At 38.5% G+C, this 25000-nt stretch overlaps 3 protein-coding genes across 5 annotated transcripts in view; 2 read left to right on the plus strand and 1 right to left on the minus strand.

Moving 5' to 3' along the window:
* Window positions 1–6363, plus strand: part of LOC137982552 (solute carrier family 13 member 2-like) — a 73142-nt gene extending 66779 nt beyond the window's left edge. For 2 of the 3 annotated variants that reach the window (XR_011118742.1, XR_011118740.1), the window contains exon 5: window positions 6228–6361. The gene's annotated coding sequence lies outside the window, so the exon portion shown is untranslated. Of the gene's footprint in view, window positions 1–6227 lie in introns of all 3 variants that reach the window. The other variant, XR_011118741.1, reaches the window with a different exon arrangement.
* LOC137982525 (peroxidasin homolog) overlaps window positions 1–16335 on the minus strand; it is a 20418-nt gene extending 4083 nt beyond the window's left edge. Inside the window, exons 1-9 of the mRNA XM_068829636.1 lie at window positions 16222–16335; window positions 15318–15495; window positions 15164–15221; window positions 11953–12163; window positions 10964–11362; window positions 10079–10322; window positions 9560–9741; window positions 8171–8454; window positions 5849–6417 (exon numbers count right to left, since the gene is read on the minus strand). Of these exons, the coding sequence (XP_068685737.1) occupies window positions 5849–6417; window positions 8171–8454; window positions 9560–9741; window positions 10079–10322; window positions 10964–11362; window positions 11953–12163; window positions 15164–15177 (1903 nt within the window). The 5' untranslated portion in view covers window positions 15178–15221; window positions 15318–15495; window positions 16222–16335. The remainder of the gene's footprint in view (window positions 1–5848; window positions 6418–8170; window positions 8455–9559; window positions 9742–10078; window positions 10323–10963; window positions 11363–11952; window positions 12164–15163; window positions 15222–15317; window positions 15496–16221) is intronic.
* Window positions 16336–20246: 3911 nt separating this feature from the next.
* The window catches only part of LOC137982522 (uncharacterized), a 12695-nt gene continuing 7941 nt past the window's right edge, over window positions 20247–25000 (plus strand). The window contains exon 1 of the mRNA XM_068829633.1: window positions 20247–20631. Within this exon, the coding sequence (XP_068685734.1) occupies window positions 20317–20631 (315 nt within the window). The 5' untranslated portion in view covers window positions 20247–20316. The remainder of the gene's footprint in view (window positions 20632–25000) is intronic.

The following is a 25000-nucleotide window of genomic DNA, read 5'->3' on the forward strand; positions in this document are numbered from 1 at the left end:
GCGAAATCTAACATTAACCCTAAATGTAACAACTTTTGACGCAAAATGTAACGTTTTAACGAGAAATGTAACAATTTTTTTTTTGCTCAAAATGAAACAATATTTTGAACGGGAAATGTAACAAGCAAAATCAGTTACAGAGACTTGGTCGAGAAAATATAAATTGTCCGGTAGTTACAAATATATATCAAAATGAACTTGCAAAACGTTTTGTTTTGTTTTATGTTACTTTTATTATCATTTTGCCATACACACAAAATATACATATAAAATAAGATATAGACGATGCGGCAAGGAATGCCCAAGAATGCCAGTAAGGCTTATGAATAGGACCACCTTTTAAAATTATGTTATCTAATTATTAATTACAATACTGACATCGGCAATTTAGCTCTAAGTATGCATAATTTGTTTTGAAAATAGAAAAAGGTGAGAAAAAAATTATGCAAGAGTAAACGAGAAGAAAAGCAAAAGAAGCGAAAAACCACACACAAGTATTAAGAGAGCTAAAGTGTGCTTATACCAAGAACAAATGACTTCAGTTTAGAATTGAACAAAGTAGTACTAAAGGCATTCTATTTCAGAGCTAAGGGGATTAAATATTTTTGGGCCCTTGAAAAGGAAGTGAAAATTTCCTTACATTTGTACTGCAGTAGGGCAAACGGAAGGAATTCTTACTTCTAGTGTTATATGAATGTACGTCACAGTGAAGCAAAAACATGTCATGAAAACAGTTAGGAAGAAGGCTGTTTTTATAAAGGTACATAATTTTACCTGTAACTAAATCCTGAAACAAGAATATGCGGTACAAGTCACATGACCTCGGAAAATTGGTATGGCCAATAGTAAAACGCTAGTTTTAATTTCTTTGGAGTCAACAGTGTTAAACCGGCGTAGGCATGGTAAAGTTTTAAGGCAGCAGGACTGGGTTGGTATGAAATTTCTCACATTTACTGGAAGTCCGGTAAGAAATGAAATTTCATTTTTAGCGTATTGACTTCGTTGAAATTTTGTTTTGAAAGATTACCTTTCTTAACTTTTACTTTTAACTTGCATTTTAATTGCTGATTGGTGCGGTCTTCATGAAGGGACACAAATCGCTTGAAATAAAAGTGTATGCTAGTGAGTCCCATACAATAGGCCATTTCCGAGTTCATGTCTGCCTCCTCCTCAAAGCGAGTCCAGGTGCGAAGTTTTTCTTATGAAAATTAGTTTTCATTCATATGTAAAGTAGAACTAATTACCATCACAAAAACTTCGCACTTAGACTCGCTTTGAAGAGGAGGCAGACATGAACTCGGAAATGGCCTATTTACTGTAACGTTTTGTATGGGACTCTGGGAGCACCACAGGCATTATCCAAACGAGGCTTATGAAAATTAGTTTTCATTCATATGTAAAGTAGAACTAATTACCATCACAAAAACTTCGCACTTAGACTCGCTTTGAAGAGGAGGCAGACATGAACTCGTAAATGGCCTATTTACTGTAACGTTTTGTATGGGACTCTGGGAGCACCACAGGCATTATCCAAACGAGGCGTTATAATCCTTTTCTTCTGATACGGATTTGATATTTAAAGTGGTACTACGACCCAAAAAAAAAACTTTTTTTTCTTTGGATTTCAAAACTATGTTAACCAAACACTAACTGATCCAAGTTTTAAGTTCTGATTTTAAAGAGACACCTGTTTATTTTAACTGGAATTTTCTTATTTATTGGTCCGCCATTACGAACTTTAAAATCTTGAGAGAGCTGGGTCGAGGAGAAAATGACGTCAAAGACTCACTAGATTAAGAATGCAATGCGTGTGTACGCGGCCGAATTAATATGCAGCACGGGAGTTTCGGGCTTTCAGACTTTTAAACCCGTGTTTTGCATATGTAATAAATTGCGTTTACACGCTGAAATTTTAAGCTAGTGAGTAAATGACGTCATTTTCTCTAGATCCAACCCTCTGAGGTCCAATCGGTCAGTTTTGAACGTAAGTAATGGCGGACCGTGAAATCCAAAACTTACACTCAAAATAAACAGCCTTTGGATAAAAATCAAAGCTCAAAATTTTGCCAGTTAGGTGTTAAGCAAACACGCTTTCAAAATCTGAAGAAAAAATGGAAATGATTTTTTGATCATAGTACCACTTCAATTAAACGGGAGTCTCAGTACCCCTTAATATAACGTTACAGCGAAATGTAATAATCTTCACGCGAAATCTAACATTAACCCTAAATGTAACAACTTTTGACGCAAAATGTAACGTTTTAACGAGAAATGTAACAATTTTTTTTTTGCTCAAAATGAAACAATATTTTGAACGGGAAATGTAACAAGCAAAATCAGTTACAGAGACTTGGTCGAGAAAATATAAATTGTCCGGTAGTTACAAATATATATCAAAATGAACTTGCAAAACGTTTTGTTTTGTTTTATGTTACTTTTATTATCATTTTGCCATACACACAAAATATACATATAAAATAAGATATAGACGATGCGGCAAGGAATGCCCAAGAATGCCAGTAAGGCTTATGAATAGGACCACCTTTTAAAATTATGTTATCTAATTATTAATTACAATACTGACATCGGCAATTTAGCTCTAAGTATGCATAATTTGTTTTGAAAATAGAAAAAGGTGAGAAAAAAATTATGCAAGAGTAAACGAGAAGAAAAGCAAAAGAAGCGAAAAACCACACACAAGTATTAAGAGAGCTAAAGTGTGCTTATACCAAGAACAAATGACTTCAGTTTAGAATTGAACAAAGTAGTACTAAAGGCATTCTATTTCAGAGCTAAGGGGATTAAATATTTTTGGGCCCTTGAAAAGGAAGTGAAAATTTCCTTACATTTGTACTGCAGTAGGGCAAACGGAAGGAATTCTTACTTCTAGTGTTATATGAATGTACGTCACAGTGAAGCAAAAACATGTCATGAAAACAGTTAGGAAGAAGGCTGTTTTTATAAAGGTACATAATTTTACCTGTAACTAAATCCTGAAACAAGAATATGCGGTACAAGTCACATGACCTCGGAAAATTGGTATGGCCAATAGTAAAACGCTAGTTTTAATTTCTTTGGAGTCAACAGTGTTAAACCGGCGTAGGCATGGTAAAGTTTTAAGGCAGCAGGACTGGGTTGGTATGAAATTTCTCACATTTACTGGAAGTCCGGTAAGAAATGAAATTTCATTTTTAGCTTATTGACTTCGTTGAAATTTTGTTTTGAAAGATTACCTTTCTTAACTTTTACTTTTAACTTGCATTTTAATTGCTGATTGGTGCGGTCTTCATGAAGGGACACAAATCGCTTGAAATAAAAGTGTATGCTAGTGAGTCCCATACAATAGGCCATTTCCGAGTTCATGTCTGCCTCCTCCTCAAAGCGAGTCCAGGTGCGAAGTTTTTCTTATGAAAATTAGTTTTCATTCATATGTAAAGTAGAACTAATTACCATCACAAAAACTTCGCACTTAGACTCGCTTTGAAGAGGAGGCAGACATGAACTCGGAAATGGCCTATTTACTGTAACGTTTTGTATGGGACTCTGGGAGCACCACAGGCATTATCCAAACGAGGCTTATGAAAATTAGTTTTCATTCATATGTAAAGTAGAACTAATTACCATCACAAAAACTTCGCACTTAGACTCGCTTTGAAGAGGAGGCAGACATGAACTCGTAAATGGCCTATTTACTGTAACGTTTTGTATGGGACTCTGGGAGCACCACAGGCATTATCCAAACGAGGCGTTATAATCCTTTTCTTCTGATACGGATTTGATATTTAATTTTTCTCTTTTCAGATGCGATTAGCGGTCTATACTTGTCATCAAGTTGTAATAAATGCGTCTCAATTTTCGCGAGAACAATGACGCTTGTGTTTATTTACTGCTGAATGGTTCTCAGGAGTACGCACTTTCAGAAACGAGATAATTTAAAATTATTTGATTCGATAATGACGGTGAAGACTCTAGTTGGAAGATAATATTATCCTTCCCGCCGCCGTTTTGCGAAAACAAAACGCGAAATATGGATATATTCAGTTTCTTCCAAAGATGTCATGACTAAGCTGTATTGCCGTCACACCTAAAATAAATCGCGATAAAAAGGACTTGCTGACCAAAGTAGAATTATTCCTTTCGACGAAGTAATTTTTATCTCTCGCTGCGAATTTAAGCCGCGAAAATAAAAAATGAAAAAAAAAAAAAAAAAAACGGATCAAGAATAAATGAAATCACCAAAAAACTGTCTTGGGAGAGTCGTAGCGATTTTATTAGATAAGCTTCGAATATTGTACATGAATGGAACAGTCACCTAGAAATTTTTAGCCTCGACAAGTTTTGCATCTACGAACAGATATTTCAGAGAAAACAGGCGTTGGGTGCCCCTGAATAAATACAAACTCGCTGTTCCAAAAACCCGCACCGAATTTTATAAAAGAAGCCTTTCGCATAGCGGAAATGTGTTGTGGAAATTGACATCCATTTATGTTCTTAAAGGAAAAATTAAAAAACCTTTATTTAGAGATATGTAATATTTCCACACGCCTCCTTGTAAAGCATGCTTTTTATTTTTATTGTTTCAGTACCTGAACGTAATACCATGTCTAAATAATGTTACCTTATCTTACCTTACCTTACCTTACCTTACCTTACCTTACCTCTGTGATGTGCGTAAATGGTTTTAGACAATAGACTTTCTCTGGCTATCAATAGTGTGCGTTAAAACAATGTATCTAACGATAAAGAAGTGGTCGAAGTGCTATGCATATTGTAGCATCACAAAGTTTTATGGAAAACGTGTTATCTGATGTACACCTGTACAGTCTATGCTTCTAAGCTCTGCCTAAAGAACACTGGCTTCCACTGCACTCGTGCGTGCGCCTTCTAAAGTGCAGCCTATTTTGGTTCGCTCTACCTAGAGAATTACTGGGTTACACTGCATTCATGGGTGGGCCACCTAAAGTACAGCCTATATTTATAAGCTCTGCCTAGAGAATTACTGGGTCACACTACACTCCTGGGTGCGCCACCAAAAGTGCAGCCTATTTTGGTTCGCTCAACCTACAGAATCACTGGGTTACACTGCACTCATGTTTGCGCCACCTAAAGTGCAGTTTATGCACTGTTTGTTAACTATACCTAAAGAATCACTGGGTTACACTGTTTTCATGGGTGTGCCACCTAAAGTACAGCCTATGTTATTAAGCACAACCTACAGAATCACTGGGTTACACTGTACTCACAAGTGCGCCACCTAAAGTGCAGCCTGTTGTTAAGCTCAGTTGCGCACTCCTTTGTTCACATTTCTATAGTCATATTCTTTAGCTTAGGTTTAAAAGGATATTTTCCACACGTCATGTTTAATATGCTAGCCTTGTTGTTATTGTCCACATTACTTTTCCAAGGTTATACATGTCTTGTAACTCTATCACCTGCTTTACGACTTTTTGTAAGTTTTAATGTTTGATATTATTTAAAAAACATAATAAATAAACTGTTTTTGTAACAACCAGACAATTTACACTTTATCAACAAGGCTTATGTCCACGTTTCTCAGTTATTTCCAGGATGTAACATTTTCCTTGTTACATTTCGCGTTAAAAATAGTTTCATTTTGCGTCGAAACGTTGTTACATTTCGGGTTATGTTACATTTTGCCGCGTAACAGCGAGACTTAACAATCCCTGTTTCAAGGAATGCGGGGAAAGCCAAGTTTACCCCTCAATGTATTATAGTCATCCGTTATAGTCAGGTAGTTGTTAGTGAGTACTCTGTACTCAGTGATGAGCCCCGCAAGTGATACCAACACATAAACAAGCCTGGATGTATAGAATATATTCTCACCCACCTTCTTTCCACAAACTCAGGTCGATAGATGGTATGCTATCGCAGTTAACTAACTCTTGGCCTGTCTCAAAAACGCGCTCTTGAATTCGGTTTACATTATCTGAGTTGTCACAGATAACCTTGGCCATCGAGCTTCCTTTCCTTATGGAATCCAACTGTTCCAATGTGAATCCTGTGTCAGAGTCGTTTCGTTCATACCAGAATCGATCTCCAAGTCGAAATCTTCGGAAGCTGTCAGCTATCAGGCAAGTAAGGGTCTGTCCCAAAATAGATCCCGGTTGTGGGTTCTCACTGATTCCTCCAACAAAGAGATCTATGTCAAAGGTAGAAATGTAAACACTAATAATTCTATCACGCTGCTCTCTGTCGATATTTTCAAGGTCTGAAAACTTTTTGGCAAGTCCTCCGGGAAGTCCAGTGTCCAATCCACAAAATTTCCGGAAGTATATGTAAGGGGCAAGACCATGGTCCCGACCCCGTTGAATATTGATCGCCATCAAGTCTCCCACGATTCCGTCTGGAGTTGGTCCTGGAGTCACAAGACTTTCATGCACAGCATTGACAAAGTTCCTGGAGAAAAAAAAATAACAGTGACTACAAATTGGCTCAGTGACTACAAAATGCAACCGTTACAAAAGTTTTCATAAAAATCTTTTAATATTTCAACGAGTTCTGTCTTTTTCTTCTTCTTTTTATTTTACCACCTGACAAGGAACCCATTTCATGCTTTAAGGACGGTGCCTACTATTGTTATTGCGCATACGTTCTGCGAATCTCGAGATACTCGGATTTCCTATGGGCGCGCGGTGCTTATTAATACAGGGATATTTTTGCGCGGTTGAAAACTATACGGAGAAAGCAGAACTTAGCAAGTGCTCTTGGTATCCAAATAGAAAACTGGGGGTAGCCATGCATTCAAGCTTCAGTTTGGAATGGGACGCCATACATTACCTTGTATTTTAAGGCCTTTTACAAATATTGTTAATTAATTATCTTAGAAAAATGCGTAGCTACCCCCACTTTTCTTTTTGGATTTCAATAACACTTGTTAAGAGCTGCCTTTCCCGCATAGTCAGTAAACCTCGTAAAAATACCTCTGAATTAGTAGACACCGTCCTTAAGTTCCATGGCGCCAGTTTCTTATTATGTCAACTCCCGTTATTGCGGACACCCTCCTGTCCGCGGCTTAGTCCGTAATAGCAGGGAGCGAAAACAATATTCTTTATATCAGAGGAATTGCATTTATTTATATTGTATATTATATAGCCAACCAATTACAGATCAGTATTCGCATATAAAGAGCATAAGAACTATATTTTCAAACAACTTATTCTAAGAGAAGAGAACTTGCAATTTCGTTTCGCTCACCTGACAACAGTCACTGAACAATTTGTAGTAGCACAAAAAACATAAAGAACTGTACTAGAAAATCCACCCTATGTACATCGTGTTTTTTCTTTTTTTCTTTTTTCTTGTGTTTTTTTTTTTGTTGTTGTTTTCTTTTTCTTTGTTTGTTGTTTGTTTTTTGTTTTTTGGTTTTTAAGCAAGTACGTAAAGGATTTTTTTAGGAGGATCATGTTAAACGGGAATGGGTTTGTCACTTTTCATACGTTGGCATTCCTTGTTCTTATGAAAATACCGTTCTACGGAGTCCGACTTTGGGGTAAACCTCCTCTGACATGCAATTTCGAATATACTGACTGCATTGTTGCCAATATACATTCGGTTTATCAAAAATTGTGCGGTCAACACTTTTGAAGGGGCCCAATGAAAGAGCCTTGGCAGAATTTTGGATGAGAAGAGTCAACAGAGATACGAAGATATTAGAATTATGGCGGAAATAAGTAAAGAAACACAACATTTATAGCAGAGAAACTGGAAAATTGTCCTAAGAAAAAAAGAAGGGTTCGCCCAAAATAATGAGCAGAAGAAGTGCAAAACAAGCCAAACTCAGCTTGACAAAAGCAAAGAGAAAAGGAGGAGAAAATATATTATAATTTGTGACAGTTCTGCTTCAGTGTTGAAAGGTGCTGATTGATGTCCGTTATAACGAAAGTTAGAACAATAAAATTGTGCTGTTGGGCTCTTAGGTCGGGCTCTCTGAGCCAATGAGAACACAGTTTGTAATAATGCATAAAATATAAGAAAACTTATGTGGATTTTTTTGTTGTTGTTGCACCATAATGCAGGTCACAAGGTCTTGGCCGTTGATGATGAAAGTGCAACTGTAATTCCAACTACTTTAACCTCCATGTTCGATATTTTCCTCCGCACATGGTATATTTATATCCTTTCTATTTACAACAAATATACTTCGGCATACCTATCGAACCTTTGAGCAGGTTCCGTTGCCAATCCCAAATTAATGCCATCGATTCCATTATTCCTCAGTCTATAAAGAGACGACGGGTCAAAGAAGCTTGTGGTAGCAACTTCCCCAAGCCTGACAAATCCTCTATTAAACTGTCCAAAACTGTCCCGTATCAGTGAATGACCCATTCTAAGTGCGGCAGCGGCAAACGCATTTCTGGTCGAAGCGTCAACATTTGGATCATAACCATTAAAGAATTGCCCGAGAGGTTCTAATGTGAGGTTGTTGTTTTGTCTCTGAAATGAGAAAAAATAACATAATTTGGAGCTTGTTGCATGCAACGACTGCTCACAAATATATTATAAGAAACAAACAAACACCTTTGGGTCATCACCAAGATGATTTGAATCCATGTGTCTCTCTTCCGTAGAGGCCTCTCTGTGTCAGAAAAGGGCGAGAAAAAGCGCGCGGGGGACGATGGGAAGCGGAATCACAGAGGGAGCCTCTGCGGAGGAGAAAGGATCCATGATCTTTCAGATACTGTTCAGGCGCTATGGCCACGAAGCTACCAAAAGACTTCTCGTGAGCTATATATATCTCAAAAGAATTGAAGGCTAGTGAATGGCTTAAATCGCTCCGAGTCTCTGTAGCTAATTGGCTGGCCCGTCCCGACTGTTGCCAGAAGGCCGTGGTTTCGATTTCTAGCCTGATGTAAGGTGATTGAGAGGATGAACACAACATCATCTCGGGATGACCTATTGTGCATCACACTTGTCTGACTACTATTTACGGATACTGAGAACGATATTAACATTAAACATTTGACGCCTGAAAAAAGCAGGTTAGGGAATAGCATGAATTAATACCTTATTACATGAAATTTTCGCGATACAAAAAAAATCGCGAAATTAAATTGACGCGAATAATGGCATAACATAACTCATATTCTCATATATGACTCATATTATGTCCATAATCATAGGAGAACGAGTTTATTACCACTGAAACGTTTGCAAATCACATTTTTTACTTTTCTGATAAATTTTCAGTGTAAATGGATGTTGTGTTCAATTGACTCAAGGGCAATAATTGTGAAACTGCAAGTGAACTGCTTGTAGACATTGTGAGAACTGCTTGGTTATTACTGTTGACATTTAGTCCCGCTGTTTCGCGTTTTTCTTAATGTGACGTTATTATTCCTTTGATAAAGTCGTTTTATTTGATTCAAAGTTTAAATAACATTGCCCATAAAACGTAAATTGTTGTACTCAAGAACGCGAATTTAGAGTGATTCTAAAATAAAGTTTTGCAAAATTGCGAAATTTAAGTGTCGCGAAATATGCGCACATCAAAATCGCGAAATAAATGTGTCGCGAAAATTTCATGTTATAAGATACTTACCACTTCTTCACTAAATAAAACGGGCAGCCATTCGTTGTAAGTAATATGCTGAAGATGGGCAATCACAATTTTCCGCGCTTCCTGGAACAATCGTTCGTCGCTCCATGTTGGATTTAAATGATGAAGAAACTTTGCGATTCGGTTATGTTCACGAACAAAAAGGATGTGAACAGTCATCAACGCTGCGGAGGGAACGAAAAGAAATAATATTTAGGTTTAGCGACCATCAGGACTCCGTTGAGAGTAAATTTATTCACGGTGTGCTTCGCAGGCAGTGGAAAGCATTCATGTCAAGCATACAGTAGCAGAACCGTAATTACAGACCTGACGTAGCGTATAAGATTCTACGGTAACTTTGTTGATGTTCGGTCTGGAGAAAAAGTGTTTTTTTTTCTCTTGATCTTTTAAGCAATTGTGCCTCTCTAATTTCGTGCCGACTGTAGGCAAATCGTTAAGAAAATCCTTTAACTGACAATTATTGAGTACTTAAGAGATAAGATAAAATAACTTGCTTCATACCCGGGTTTTCATTGTCCCTGAAGTCTCCAAAAAGAAAGCACGGTCTTAGTGAAGGCCTCGGTGATCTGCAAAATGAACTTGGATCAGCAGGAGGGGATATTGGCATTCTATCAGAGCGTGATACCGGAAGTGGAACCACTCGCAATAAACCAATACGTGACGTCGTATCCCGAACACTCTCTGCTTCCTGACAATTAACTCCATAAATGTTTGAGGCGTCAATATAAGAAGTAACCAGATTCACCTAAATTGGACGGAAGACACAGACGTTTTAGGTTTTAAAATGAATGAAATCCGGGTGTGGTTCTAAAATATTATTTTATTACATGGAAGGGAGTGTTTTACAACAGGAACTAAAACACCCATCTGTATATCTTCCTCTTCCGCACTATATACAAAACGAATGTTAGTAGTTAACTGGACTCAGGTTGTCAAATTCCCCCAAATAGTAAATATAGATTACAAAACAGTCGATTTCTTGCCCGCTGTTCCATGGTAAGCCCTAGCGCAATCTCGTCTAACCGGGCGCCTCTCTCAAGCGTAATGCTCACTAGCCTAATGTTCTCCGTTTTCACCCTCGCCCCAGTCGTTTTGTTGTTGGTGACTGTTCGCATCCGTGACTATATATATATATATAACCCTTTTTCAGCCAGCAAAAAAATAATAAATAAGTATATATATAGATAGATAGATAGATAGATAGATAGATAGATAGATAGATAGATAGATAGATTTATTTACTTATTTATTATTTTTTTGCTGACTGAAAAAGGGTTATGTTAATAATAAATGAGAAACTGTCTGAATCTGATATCTAAATTAGTACAATCCCGTGTTACAAAATAAGGCACGATTCAAATTACATTTTAAAGAAAACGCACAAACCTGCTCCCCATTTCGTATTTTTGATCGTGAAAGAGGAATACACTGGGCACTTTGATTGTTCCTCAATCTATCATCGGGATTATTTTGCGAGATCGGAATGCTGACACATCCAGGGACATTGCTTGGACATGGCGCATTGTTGGTACCACATCCTTCGGTCTGATTAGAAACTGTCAATGTGAAGTCGTGGTCTATAAATGATCCCCACAGCATGGTCATGTGAGTGAAATTTGGCTCCAAACCACCAACGTTTTGTGACGTGTTCACGAACACCGTGTTGCTGATTGTTCTCGCGTTTTTGAGTGGCAGTGATGGCTTTGTGGTGGAAGCGAGTCGTGGTCCTAGTCCGTTTTGAAAGAAAGGTGGCAGGAAACGTGCAAATGCTGTTCCAGCGGAGCCCTTTGTATGGAGGAGATACGAAGAAATAATCTTGAGTAAAATATTCCTCCACCCTCGCCAGGGCGTACAAGGAGAGCGTGGGATGGAAGAGAATACTTGAACTGGTGCTCGCTCAGTCTCTAATGTCTCTGGATATTTTCCAGGTGAAATTTTAGTGCACTGATCTGCTTGCATCTAACCCGCGGGTTAGTTGCCTGTGAACCGACTCTCTTACGGCGTATAGGACGAAAAGACGGGAAAGGGAGAGAGGAGAGAGAGAGAGCAGTCTTCTAATTATCCTGTTGATCATCTGTCAACAGGGTCGTTACTTAAGTTTTTGGCGAACTGCCTTGGGAAAAGCAAACTGATTCGAATTATCGGGAGGTTTGAAAAATCGAGAAAGGGGGATAAAATTACAGTATCGATCATGAAGGGAACTTAGGTTTGGTCCGAATTATCGGTAATTTCGAAAAACCGAAAACCGAAACCGAATCATCGAGAGGGACACAATAAAACGGACATAACACTATTTATTCGCTAATATCTTCGGGGTGACAGTGTCAGATTTCTACAATCTGAAACTGAATCCAGTATACCATGTCAAACCTTACCTGTGTTATGTTGCACAAGTTGTTGCACGTTCCGTCAAACGTGCGATACTTGCGTTGTATGCAGTTCAGACGCACATGCAGTGGTACTTGCTCGCAAAATGGTTCAACCGATATAAAAGTATCTTGAGAGTTAACAGATGACCCCGCAAAGGAAGGGGATAAACCAAAACAGACGAATGCTCCAGCAAAAAGAAAGAGATCTTGTCGGAACCTGTGAGAAAAGAGTCATAAACGTCTTTAAGTTCTCAGCTCTAAGAATAGTTTTATTCATTAAAAATCTTCTCCCCAAAGGTAAGAAGAAATGTTTCAATAGATCTTATGAATACAAGATATGCCGGGACATCATAATTGAAACTTGTATCGGTGCATGCATATGCACAAAGGCAATACTTCATTTTATATATCAATCCTCAAATCATTATAATTGTATCTATACATAAAAGATATCAAAGTAGTTCGGTAGCACATACACTGTTGGATCTGCTTCCACTTGGGAAGTTAATCCCCAAGAAGAAGGACACTAAATACAGTTTCTGAAAAACGCCTTGCCATGGTGATAAAGTTAATACAGATCGCTTTCAATTATAAAGGGACTCTTAAATAACTTCTTAACCCTAGTCTGACCTGGCTTTTGCTGTTGTTTTGCTTCCTGCGACCGGGGAGAGCTCCAATAACGTAATTTGGTGTCATTATGACAGCATATTGTTGAATTTATTTGCAGAATCCAAATTCCATCAATTTTCCCCCACTTATTATAAATATTAAGGTGTCTGACAAAATCAAGAAGTAGGCTAACAAATAAATAATCTTTATCAATAGCAGTAATGATGACGCCATTTGGAAAAAGCTGCCATCTTGCATCGTCATTTGGAATTAATGACATGTATTTTGTTTTACTTAAAACCCGTATAAATCGAGGCAATCGTGATAGAAAAATTGATCTGTGTATAAAAAGATGCTTAGAATTATTAGGCAAAAACTTCGGCAAATTATGAAATTCCGAGAAAAATGAAAGCTGTCAAAAATTAAACCAGGATCTGCCATTTGGTCATTTTAACTTTTTTTTTTCTCAAATCAGTCAGTAGAAAGCCTGAAGTACACTAACAGTTATAATAAATTCAATAAAATATTGCTTAACTAAGGGTAATGCTTTAACCCTATTCCGACCCTCCTCCTCGATAACACGTTGAGTAACTTCAAGACCAATTAAGCTATGAGCACCAAACGTAGCGACTTTTCTTAAAAAAATTATCTGAAAACATATTTAAGTCGTCGTGACGACGTGTGCCTTAACATTGATGTTAACATGGAAACCGAGTTTTGACAGCAATGTTTTTCAATTAAATTTGGTTTTTTCCTATAAAAAAAGGCTTATTCCTATTCGTTACTTATTGAATTAAAATACAATTTAGAGTTTTTAGTTATTGCAGTTACTATATTTTCAGTATTTTAAGTGAAGCTATGATACTCGCAGTTATGAACCCAATTTTTGCACTTGCGTAAAGAAGCCTGAATAATTCAGGACTTCAACGGGATTTGAACCCGTGACCTCGCGATACCGGTGTGACGCTCTAACCAACTATTGTAGCTATACACCTTATTCCAAAATAGCCGCTATTTAGATATTCTTTTGTTTTTATTCAAATTAGACCTTGATGCCTCGTTCGAGGCAAAATATTCTTTTGAATTTTCAGCTCAAGAACGAGGCATCAAGGGCTAATTTGAATACGAACAAAAGAATATTTAATTATATGACGGCCATTTTGGAATAAGGTCTATGAAGCCACTGACGTTGGGAGCTGGTCATTTGTGGGTTGTAATGTTCCCGTGAGGAATGAATCAACGATGAAATTATATATAAAATGGATCATATATCATATGAACTGTTCCCGTAATCCAGTTCCAACGTCAGTGGCTTCATAGCTCAGTTGGTTAGAGCGGTATCGCGAGGTCACGGGTTCAAACCCCGTTGAAGTCCTGAATTTTTCAGGCTTCTTTACGCAATTGCAAAAATTGCGTTCATAACTGAGAGGATCGTAGCTTCACTTGATTTCTTATCCGCACTTCATATATGATTCATTTCATATATCATTTCATCGTTGTTTCAATATTTTGTAACACGAAATTCTTACTACTTTAGCTCAATAACAATGATCATCGTATACTTTGTCTAACTAAAAAAAATTATGTTTTCTTATTTTTGAAGAAATAAAGACTTCACTCTACGAATGTACAGTACTACTTTGCATTAAATTTAACAAGTAGAATTATCTTTTTTACCACAACCAATTGCAAATTTATCGTTTCTAAGGGCTGAGTCTGAATAAACGCAGCTGTAAATTTGGTTACCACAGGCCTAGAAACTACAAAACTAACTGTTCATGCTTCAAGTTTGCTACAGAGCTTATTTAACACTGATTAGTGCGAAGCGGCCCAAGATTGCGGCGGCTTCGTTTTGGGATGACCACTATGCCCTTGCTATATATATTAATGGACTTTTTCATCTTAATTAAGCTACCACGAAGAAGCATAGTTGGAGCTCTAACATTTACATTAAGACGGGCTGACAAAGGACTAGCGCTCGAAGGTACGCTTTTCAACGGTGGGCAACTTACTTTATCAACTCAGGTGATAAAAAGAGCTTTTGTGTTAGCCAGGAGCCTCAAGATAGTCAAACCAGTAGACATTAAGTTGAATAGAGATGATCATTTGGGTCGCAGGGATGGCGCAGTGGTGAGAGCACTCGCTTCCCACCAACGTAACGCGGGTTCGATTCCCATGCCTGACTCGGCGTCATATGTGGGTTGAGTCTGTTGGTTCTCCACTCTGCACCGAGAGGTTTTCACCGGGTACTCCGGTTTCCCCTCTCCTCAAAAACCAACATTTGACTTGATTTACTTTCATTGTTAATTTCAGTTTACAGTGTCCCCAATTAGTGCTCCAGCGCTAGAACGACTAGACACTTAAATAAAGTTCCTTTCCTGTCCCATTTTAGTTTATCAAAAATTAACGTAGCTCTTTTTGAGTATTTGATTAGATGATTCACCGAAGATTTCTCTTGACGCTGAAGGCAGTTGTGATTCTCAGCGCGACTCAATGCAACGACGTAATTTTGGTCTTCGATGATTACACGAGCCAGCACAGAGATCTGAGGACCTGGGCGAAGTTAATAACACAGTAACCTTCGAAACCATTAAGAAGTTAACGGTACCTTAATTCCATCATTACGCTGCCTGTGCTCTTCTGTTTTGACAATCAGATTCTATAACCTGAGGAGAAAAATAACGACTTTTAGAGAATAATTCAGCCTTCCCGATGTGTAAAAATTGTCATATCAGACAAGAAAAAAAAACATTAATGTTTACCTTTTTAAAATAGAGCTGGCTTAAGAAGCCCCGACAAACGGCAACACCAAATATAACTGGAGCTAGACTTGACCCTGGTCCTATGGCCTTCTTTTAGTAGTCAGAGTGGTTTGAGAAGGATATGGTCGTATAGCTTTCTTTTATGCTGCTTTGGGAGTCATTATCAAAGTTTCTTATGCTGTGGTAAAAAAAAATACTGCTTTGTCACGACAGCCAAGCAGCGGTCATTCAAAACTTAACACCGGTTGATGCGGAAAAAAGAGAAGGTTTTAATTGTTAAAGCTGATATTAGTCGTAGTGGAATTAACAACGTAAATGATGACTTTCGTACGGTGGCTTTCGGTGAGGTTGCCAATTTCCGCATTGTTTTGTTTTCTGTGTGTCTCAGAGAACACGGCAATTAAAGGACTGTAATTTTCCGTTGCACTGATCAACCATAACGTGAGGTGATGACTTTACGGAAATGTCGATGAACATTCCGTTGCTGACAGGCAAGTGTATTTCTAGAATCCAGATTTATCTTAAGCTTGTGAAAACTGCACAGAGAGCACATTTGATTCCAGGCACATTTATGCGATTTAACGCTGACAGAAATTAAAGTTGAATAGAACACAAACTTATCTAGGTTGCAGATCATTGCCGGCAGTGATGTAGTTAAAACCTTGAACTTCGAACTAGTGCTTTGGAACCTCAATATTGGACTCTAAACAATAGCATAGCTGGCTGAGAAATGAGGCGATCAGCCGATTAATGATAAGCCGATCGTCGATCCTTTACCATCTCCGATGCAACTTTTCTTTAGCTTTTATAAACTTGTTGGACCCCGTGAACGCCGTGTATTGAAGGTGGAGAGACCGAAGAATAACTTTTCAAAGTCATAACAAATAAAAGATACTATATTAACCTTTCCTTAGAGTGTCTCGATCAAAATGGACAGTTCCAGTAAAAGAGCTATGGGTCGAAACGATGTGCGACATCAAGGCATTATTGGTCCAGCTAAAAATGCTAAAAATGCCAAACACGTGTAATGTATAACAATGAGCTAATCCTATGCATCGTGTCTGCAGGGTTCTGTGGTAAAAGAAAAGCTACAAGACATCCAAATCTTTTGGCCCCATATAACATTAATTCTTCCCCCTATAGTAATTCTAAAACAAGATTCCCCTCTCAGCTCCTGACCCCCGCTGACTATGAACATAATCCACTCGGTAACAAATCCGATGAAAAAGGATTGTTTACTGAGGTCGAAATGCTTCTTGAATGTAAACTCTACACTATGTCAAGCCTCATCTTCCGGCCACTTCTCATATAGTTCGACGAACAGTGCTAATATCTGGAAGTCACACATAAAAATAAGTGGTGATACAAAAACGTCATGGGGTCATATCCATGGTTTTGTATCTAAATGGCGGGCTTGATGTCGGCCACGGAGAGGGTTTTGTGGGGCGAAGAATGCAGTCTTTCTTTCTTTCTTTCTTTCCATATTCGGGTACTTAATAATTAATAGCGTAGGTACGTCATGTATGGGGAATTATTATGTCCCCAATACATATTATTATGACCCCAATACATACCTTAATAGTGGGTAAGACCGCATGACATTTTTGGTATCGCAGACTCAACCTGGTCTCGGTCGTTGTTATCTAAGGAACTCCGTTTACTCCAGTCAAACAGGCTAAAGTTAGATTGAAAAGCGCAGTATCAATCCCGAAACAAACAAACACTCCATCCGCTCTAAACGGTTAATCATTGCCGCCTCGTTTTCAGTTTATTGTCTACCAAGATAGCTTATAAACAAATATTAAGACTTGAATGTTACTGATATTAGTGATTTCACCTAGCTCCTCCATCAATCTGAGTCGTCTAGATTATACTTTTGCTTTTCGGCTAGCCGCTAGTAAAACTTCTTGAAGGATAGGCAATTCAGGGTATCTAGGCGCAATCTTTTTGGTTCAATTCGTTAGCTGTTTTAATATCTTTCTAAAACCGGACGTACTTTGCGAAAAAAAAAAATTAGCACAATATCATATACTCAATTATGGAAGAAAATCTTTGTAGTGAGTCAGCCAATTTCTGCAAAAAAATAAAAATAAATAAATAAACAAGAATGAGTCAGCTATGGTTTAATACAATCGCTGCTCTCTGTTTTAGTGTTTGTCGCAGAGAAAAGTATTCTATCACGAGAAAACTGGAACGTTATCATACATCATACATATATACATACATACGTATTAATAACTTCACAGGAGTTCAGGCTTCAGGAGTAATCATCGATCACTTTATTGCGACAGTGCTGTTTGGTAAGGTCCGAAATTATATGACCACACTCATCATGCAACTTCAACGATTGACCGTTGAAATTAAAAGCTGGCATTAAAATTTGGGTGATTGTTATAGGAATGCGTTAAGAGATTGTATCTAGGTAACAGATGGATTGTGTCTTAGTTACGTTACTCTCAATTTCCGAAGTTCATATTTGTTCCTGTGGGGGCTTGAACTCGCTAGTTCGTTTCGCCTGTTTAGGCTACAGAGCTCTTGTTTACTATTACAAATGATGATGAATTTTTCATAAAGACGAAGATTACACTTTTTGCTAATGTTGCTATAGGGTTTACGTTTCTTTAAAACTATCCATTTTATCTGGAAAGGTTTCTTAGTCTCTTGTGAAGTCCATATGTATTTTGAGAGTTCCGTTTCATTTGTTCTGTTCAAGCGTCGAAAGGAGAGGACTGATGCTTTCTGTAACGTTCCCTGAAGTTTGTTGCCAGTCCGACGTGAGTTTCAGTTGTTGTCGCTGTGATTACAGTGGCTTGGTAGATTACATTTGATTAGAGGCATTTCTTTCGAGTAGACAATCTGTTTTTTTTCCTGCAATTGCAGGTGTCAGGTTGTTGCGTTGGTGAGTTGAAATTTGAAAGAACGTACTTCTTGTGAGACGAGCTATGGTAGATTTCATGTTAGGCTTGCATGAGTAGCTCGGTTTTAGTGTGTGTCCGGAGTGTTCAAAATCTTGTGGACTGGGTGTTTTTTTTGGAAAAATTCATCATCATTTGGAAAAAAAAAAGAGGTTTGTAGCCAAAACAGGCGAAACGAAGTAGCGAGTTCATGCCCCCACAGAAACAAATAAGTACTTCGGAACTTTAGAGTGACGTAACTAAGATACAATCTATCTCTTACCTAGATACAACCGTTAAGAGGCTCTTAACGCATTCCTATAACAACGAACCAAATTTTACTGCCAGCTTTTACTTTTAACGGTCAATCGTTGAAGTTGCCTGACGAGTGTGGTCATATAATTTCGGACCATACGAAACAGCACTGTCGCAATTAACGATCGATGATTACTCCTGAAACCTGAACTCCTGTGAAGTTTTTCATAGTCAATGCTCTTCAACTAAATGAATTGGGCGCTCGACAAAATACATTCTTCCTTGACAACAAGTATTTACATATATACTTAACATAGGTTACCTCTAAGTAAATTGACTACAGCATTTTTAAAAACATGAAATAGTTTAAAACATTTAAAATCTTGGTAGTCAGCCTGGACAGCGACTGGACCGACTGTGTGCTAAAATCAAGTTCCTTAAAATAAGAGTCCTTCTTCACTTTGCGATAAAAATATAAGAAAAAACCAGTAAACTTGCCTGTAAAATGAGTCGAGATAGCGCACCAAGGAATAGCGCCTCTATAGTTACTCCTTCTGAAGTTACTACGCAGTGCAAGGTTTAATGTTGTCAAGTGTGAAAGAGCCGCAGGTGCCTCACCTAGAAACACGCTATGGCGTAGTTTATTTAATCGAAGTTTGAGAAGGTTAAAGCATTCCAGTTCGAATGTCGGTATATTTCCTCAGAAGGCATATCGCGGGGCAAGCTGTATATTATTCTCTGGCTGCCCTACGATGAAATACTTCCAGAGAATGTAGAGTGTCCACATTAGGGCAGGGGGGGGGCCCCCCCCCCCCCCCCCCCCCCCGAATGATCAGTCCATATAGAACTGATGGTAATCTTATATTGAAGTACAAGTCCAATAGGGCCCCTTTCTGCTAAAAACAAAATCATTCTCAGGAGGTTCAATTTGTTAACAAAAGTCTTTGTTACATCTGTAAGGTGATGTGACGGGGAAAGCCTACGTCTTTCATCGATAGTAACGCTCAAAAGACGAGGGTGTTTCACCCACTCGATCCGATCATCTCCAATAGTCACGGAATTTAGCTGCCCGATGTGCGGTTTTCTCATCAATAGCATAGCTTCGCACGTTGCCGAATGAGGGGTTAAAGAGTTCTCTATGCACCAACTGTTCAGTTCCGATAAAGCTTTGTTTAAAGAAGTGACAGTGTTATCAACAGTGTCCCCAATGCAATAAACGGTGGTGTCATCCGCGTACATAAAGGACAGAACCAGAGGAAGTAGTAGGTAGGTCAATGGTGTACTAGGCGAACGACGAAGAACCATGAAGAACCTATACACTTGTGATCCAGAATTTTATCGCTTTATTCAACCCAAGCTACTGGTATTGTAAAACCTATGTTTGTCTTAACTGAGCGAACTCTTTCTTGTGAGCTGGGAAGCCGCAAAATCTGAATTCATAACTAAATTGGAAGGGGACACAATAACTGCAGATGAACGCGAGTGATTTTCCTTAACAGCCTCAAATTTGAAAAATAAAAGAAAACATAATAAAACATCTGGACTGGACTTTGCACGAGGTTAAGCGATCTTAACGGTGTACATTTCAACTTTTTTGGTATTTGATTGTTGCGCCACATTAGGGCAAACTGGGTGAACGTGTAAACTGAAACCAGTTCTAAATCCAAACAGTACATTCAATTATGATAGACAGTATGAATACCAAAGGTCCTCCCTTTTTACAACCATGATATCTTTAATGCCTGACAAGCATTAAAAACAAAGTCTAGAATTTCAACTCAAACTATATATATAATGTCTCGATGATATTCAATCTTTTTCGGTCTTAAGTCAGTCCTGAGGGAAAGCCGATGGCGTCAACGCGTCCTTCAGCAAGCCTCTCAACTGTTGTGTCTGGCCTTCATTTAATTTTTACGCTCGCGTCAGTCGCTTTTCTTTCGTACAAAGTTTATTACCTTGAATGTGAACTTTCCTCAATACGAGGAAAAGCACAAGTAAGTGATGGCCGGATACGTGTGACTGAAGCGACTCCGCCGTCTCTCATTTCAAACGGTGAAGAGCTCAGGGGTGAACGTAATCGCCGAGCTGATCAAGAAGAGGTAGAATCATCTTTGGCCGGAAAACTCAAGGCAGTGTGTGACCAGAAGTTGTTGGACGATCTTCAGGTAAGGGATTCTGATCTTAGTTTACATTGTTTCTCTAATAGTTAGCCACTCTTGATTGTGCGTTCCTACATTACAAAATGACACGCAAAAGGATGTTCGAGAAAATCTCAATTTCATTGTTTCGTAGAATAGGGTTTTCGAGCTTCATCGATCCATCTAAATGTTTGTCTTAATGTGTAACATGTTTGATACCGCGTTAATTCAAAGTTATTTCCGGGTGGCTAAGCGTCGTGGGGGAGAAAATCCCTTTTAAGCTATGCAATAGTATTTTGTGGCGTTTATGGGATGATGTTTTAACCCTTTTGGTCAGAAATTGGTTATAGATTTATTCCAACCATTGTAGTCTGGGTATGGATTTTTAAGACGCAACTTTTTGCTCTGCTCCTCCTGAAAATTGAGCTTTGATCACTTGAAAGGTCCATGTCTTTCATTTGTACGTAAAATCCGTGACGCAGCTACACTGGAATATTGGATATCAAAGTAAATATGTACTGCGACGGTCTGCTTTGAAATAGAGTATCAAACTTTGGGTTATGTCTAATACAGTGACGGGAAACTCATAACTATCTTGTTTTGGGTTAAGGACCACACGGCTCCTGACAACACGATGCTGCAAGCCCAACTCACATTTTAAGAACCCTCTTCCCTTGCAAAGCGCCGTTATTGTTGTGAAGTGAAATTTAAGCTGTTTCTTTTCTTTTCTTTTTTTTTTTTTTTTTTTTTGAGTGCTAGACGCACTTGAGTTTGTGCCGGCAACTCTATAATGTTTATTTAGTAACGTTAACAGGGAGATAATACTGGCCGTGAGTTCTATGCAGGTGGTAACCTTAACAAGGGAGTAAAGTTGATCACCTAAAACCGGAAAAAATATCGAGACTTCTACCTACGGAGTGATATACTTTCTCTAGTTTAGTTGTATAATGTAACAGAAGACGACTTTGTTGATGCCATTTAGGGGCGGGGATATTTAACTACCGTAAACTGCCGTTTGTAAGCCCTAGGATTAATATAGTAGCGGGTTTTAGAAGGGCTAACAAACAGAAAGGCTTAAATCCCGGGAAGAGGGGGGTGGGGAAAGCTTATATAAAGTGGGGGGAAGGGGTGATTGAGGTAAGTTGCCGTTTACGTTTACGGTAGGTTAGTTGCTTCCTCGTTCCTTCTTCGTACTCAGTTGTAAAGCCACTCCAAGGCTGTAGCTCTAGTTGTAGTTTGGAGAATCGACATAACTGGGAATTGAACTCCTTCCGCCAAAGCACACCTTCTAAAGGCCAGTTCTTTGGGACAACTTAACTGTCGCCTTGTGTTAGTGCACATACCTCTGTCTCGCAAAGTTCATAAGAAATACAACTGGTAAATGAACGATAAGCGAGTCGTGATCCAGAGAACAACAGCGTTTTAATTAGTGCGCTAAATAATAGTGAAGTATGCTTATAAAATTTTAAATTTCATTGTTTTGTGTTTTCAAAGCGCGCAAGATACACTGCTAGTAAGGCAATGACCGTTAGGTACAGGCACAAGCGTGTTATATAGTTGAGCCAACCAAAAAATATGCACAGAAAATTTATTTGTTTATTTACGTTTTTTTTTTTCACTTATTTATATTTATATTTTTTATGGTTCAATTTTTCATACTGAGACTCAATTCACTAGACTTTCACTCAACTAAACAGGGACTGCCATTGGTTGATTCCTGGTCACGTGCATGGCCTTGACTAAAATCAAATGTACCCCAATCTTGATACATTTGAGCAATTGTACCCCGCTCGGAATACATTACAGCACGTGATCAAAGCATGTTGGAAAGTGGCTTGACAGAAGGCGCGAAAAACACTGCCAGTACAGGTCCTACCAATTTTTTCGTGAATGAAGAGAACAACACAAACATAAAGCCCCAAGATAAGAAACGATAAGAAACGATATTTAAAGTTATTCCAGAGGAGAAACAGCAGCTAGTGGAGCAAAACAATGCAGACAATGTACTTGGTAAATCATTCATTCAGTGGTTTTGAGAATTAAATTTGTGTTTTTACAAGTACCAGTCAACTGTTGTGATTCGCTCCGGTTATTCTTTTGTTGCTGTTGAAGTCAAAGTCTAGAAATTTAACAAAACCGGCTTAATGTCAGATTCCTCGGGAAACCAGTTTGTTTTCCCTTGAGTCTTGATGTTTCCCGAGACGAACAGGATCTGACATTAAGTATAATAATAACATAATTCGGCAAAACAGCCACAGAGGTCTTAAAATTGTTTCTCTAAGGGCCTGTTTACATGGAGGTGGGGGGCCCCAGGTAGGTGAGTTAACTCGCTTAGGTGATGTATAACCCACCTGTCCATATAATCTCTAATTTTAATTTGATCACGTTTACATGATAGGTGGGGTGACCCGCCGTGGGTTACCTCACCTTTCTGGGGTCACCCACCTCAATGTAAACAAGCCCTAAACAGCACTGTTTGATGTGATCCGCAATTTACCTATTTTAGGAATGGCATTATGAAAATGCACACTATTCCTACAACTCAGAGTATTCAGAAACTATAACTGCGTGGAATTTGTCGTCATAGAGTCAGAGGCGCAGTTGTAAACCGTAAATTGCAGTCTGTTCATCCACGAAACACTTAGGAGTTGTTATGAACTCGTTTAATCGTGTCCATGCGTTCCAGATCGAATTGGAATTTGAAAGTGTTGGTTTTTGAGGAGAGGGGGAAACCGGAGTACCCGGAGAAAAGGGAGAGAAGCAACAACAAACTCAACCCACATATGACGTTAACGCCGGGATTTGAACCCGCGCTGGAGCTCATCAAGAGGAGCCTCTATCTCCCATACTTGGCCTCGGAGTCAACCCTTTCCCGAGTAGATTTATTTATAGAACACCTCCCTTGGGAGATTCAGCCCGCTCACTGTTGTCAGGAGCTCTTAATGAGCTCCTGCTGTTGTAAAAGCCAATCAAAACAGAGCTATCTCAGCGTCAAGGGAATTATGATACTTTTCGCGGGAAAAACCTGTTCCTAAAAATAAATTTACTCGGGAAAGGGTTGACTCAAGGAATTAGAGGAGATAGAGGCTCCTCTTGATGAGCTCCTGACCCGCGCCAATGCGAGTTCTCTCACCACTGCGCCGCCGCTTATATCCTTCGTAAACAAGCGATGCCACTTTTGACGGTCGATGCCATTGTTAGTAACCAAGCCTTTTTATTCGGTTAGGTTTAAAAATAAAGTGTAAGTAGTTAAGTTAGAGCTTTCGACTGCCCGAACTGCAGTCTTCGACGGGTAAAATGAATGATAAGAAATCGATGAGAAAATTTAAATAAAAACGTACATTGCAAAATGATGAGAATGTAGAAAATTTATGAATATTTGTTAAAAAGAATGTTGTATTGTCCAGGTAAAGGGCACGAATTGTTATCTGCGTTGGGTGTCACTGTGGTATGCCACGCTTCTAATGTTTTTCTCGTTCTAAAAGTGCCTTTGTCAATAACTGACAAAGTCAAAGTCAATAACTGACTTCATTTAAATACTTTAAAATTGCAAAATTTAAATCGTTGTTTCGATAGCGTAGAGGTAATGTGCGCTATCTCTGACTCAAGTGTACCGAGTTCGTTATCGTTCGATTAACTTTCTCTAATGTTTTTTCTTAGTTTTTTTTTTATTTATTTATTCCAAGTGACACACAATGCTAATCTATTCCTACATTAAGTATTTTTCCCTCATTTGCAAACGACAAACTTAACAGTGAAAATTGTTCGTCTCGTCCAAATGGCATCGCTTGTTTACGAGAGGGACAATTGCTGCTTGCTCCCCGTCCCTACTTTGCTCCAAAATAGAATGTTGACATTTGGAATGTCTACACATTGCAGCAATGGTTTACTTATCATTGTAAATTGTAACCTTGACCGTTTTGATCAGCTTTGTATATTTAAGAAAAACAACTTGTCAAGAAGAGTTAACTGCACTTGAGAATTTCCTAACCCAAATATCGAGACCTACACCACGGGTCAAATTATTATTTCCCTAGATCAGTTTTACGTCAGATGAGTTTTTTCCACAAATTAAACTGAGTTGTAATGCTTTGTTCCAGGTTTAAGAATTGCCTTTAAACTGACCTAAGGTGGGAATTTCCAAGTCAGAAATATTCGATATATGGAACCAAATATTCGATGACTTCGATCTCTCGTCCCAAAGCTTCTTTGTTAATATTGTTTTGGTTCTATTTAGAGAGTTTAAGATCGACGACGCGACGGCAACGAAAACGTCACAAAGTTTGCATATTTAACGAGCAAAAACAATAGCTTTGCACGCTCTGCACGTGCATTTTTAAATTTTTGTACATTTCTTTCACGTTTTCGGCAAATCTACGACGTGAAATGACCAATT

This window comes from Montipora foliosa, chromosome 13 (genome assembly GCF_036669935.1).
Source record: "Montipora foliosa isolate CH-2021 chromosome 13, ASM3666993v2, whole genome shotgun sequence".
Lineage (NCBI taxonomy): Eukaryota > Metazoa > Cnidaria > Anthozoa > Scleractinia > Acroporidae > Montipora > Montipora foliosa.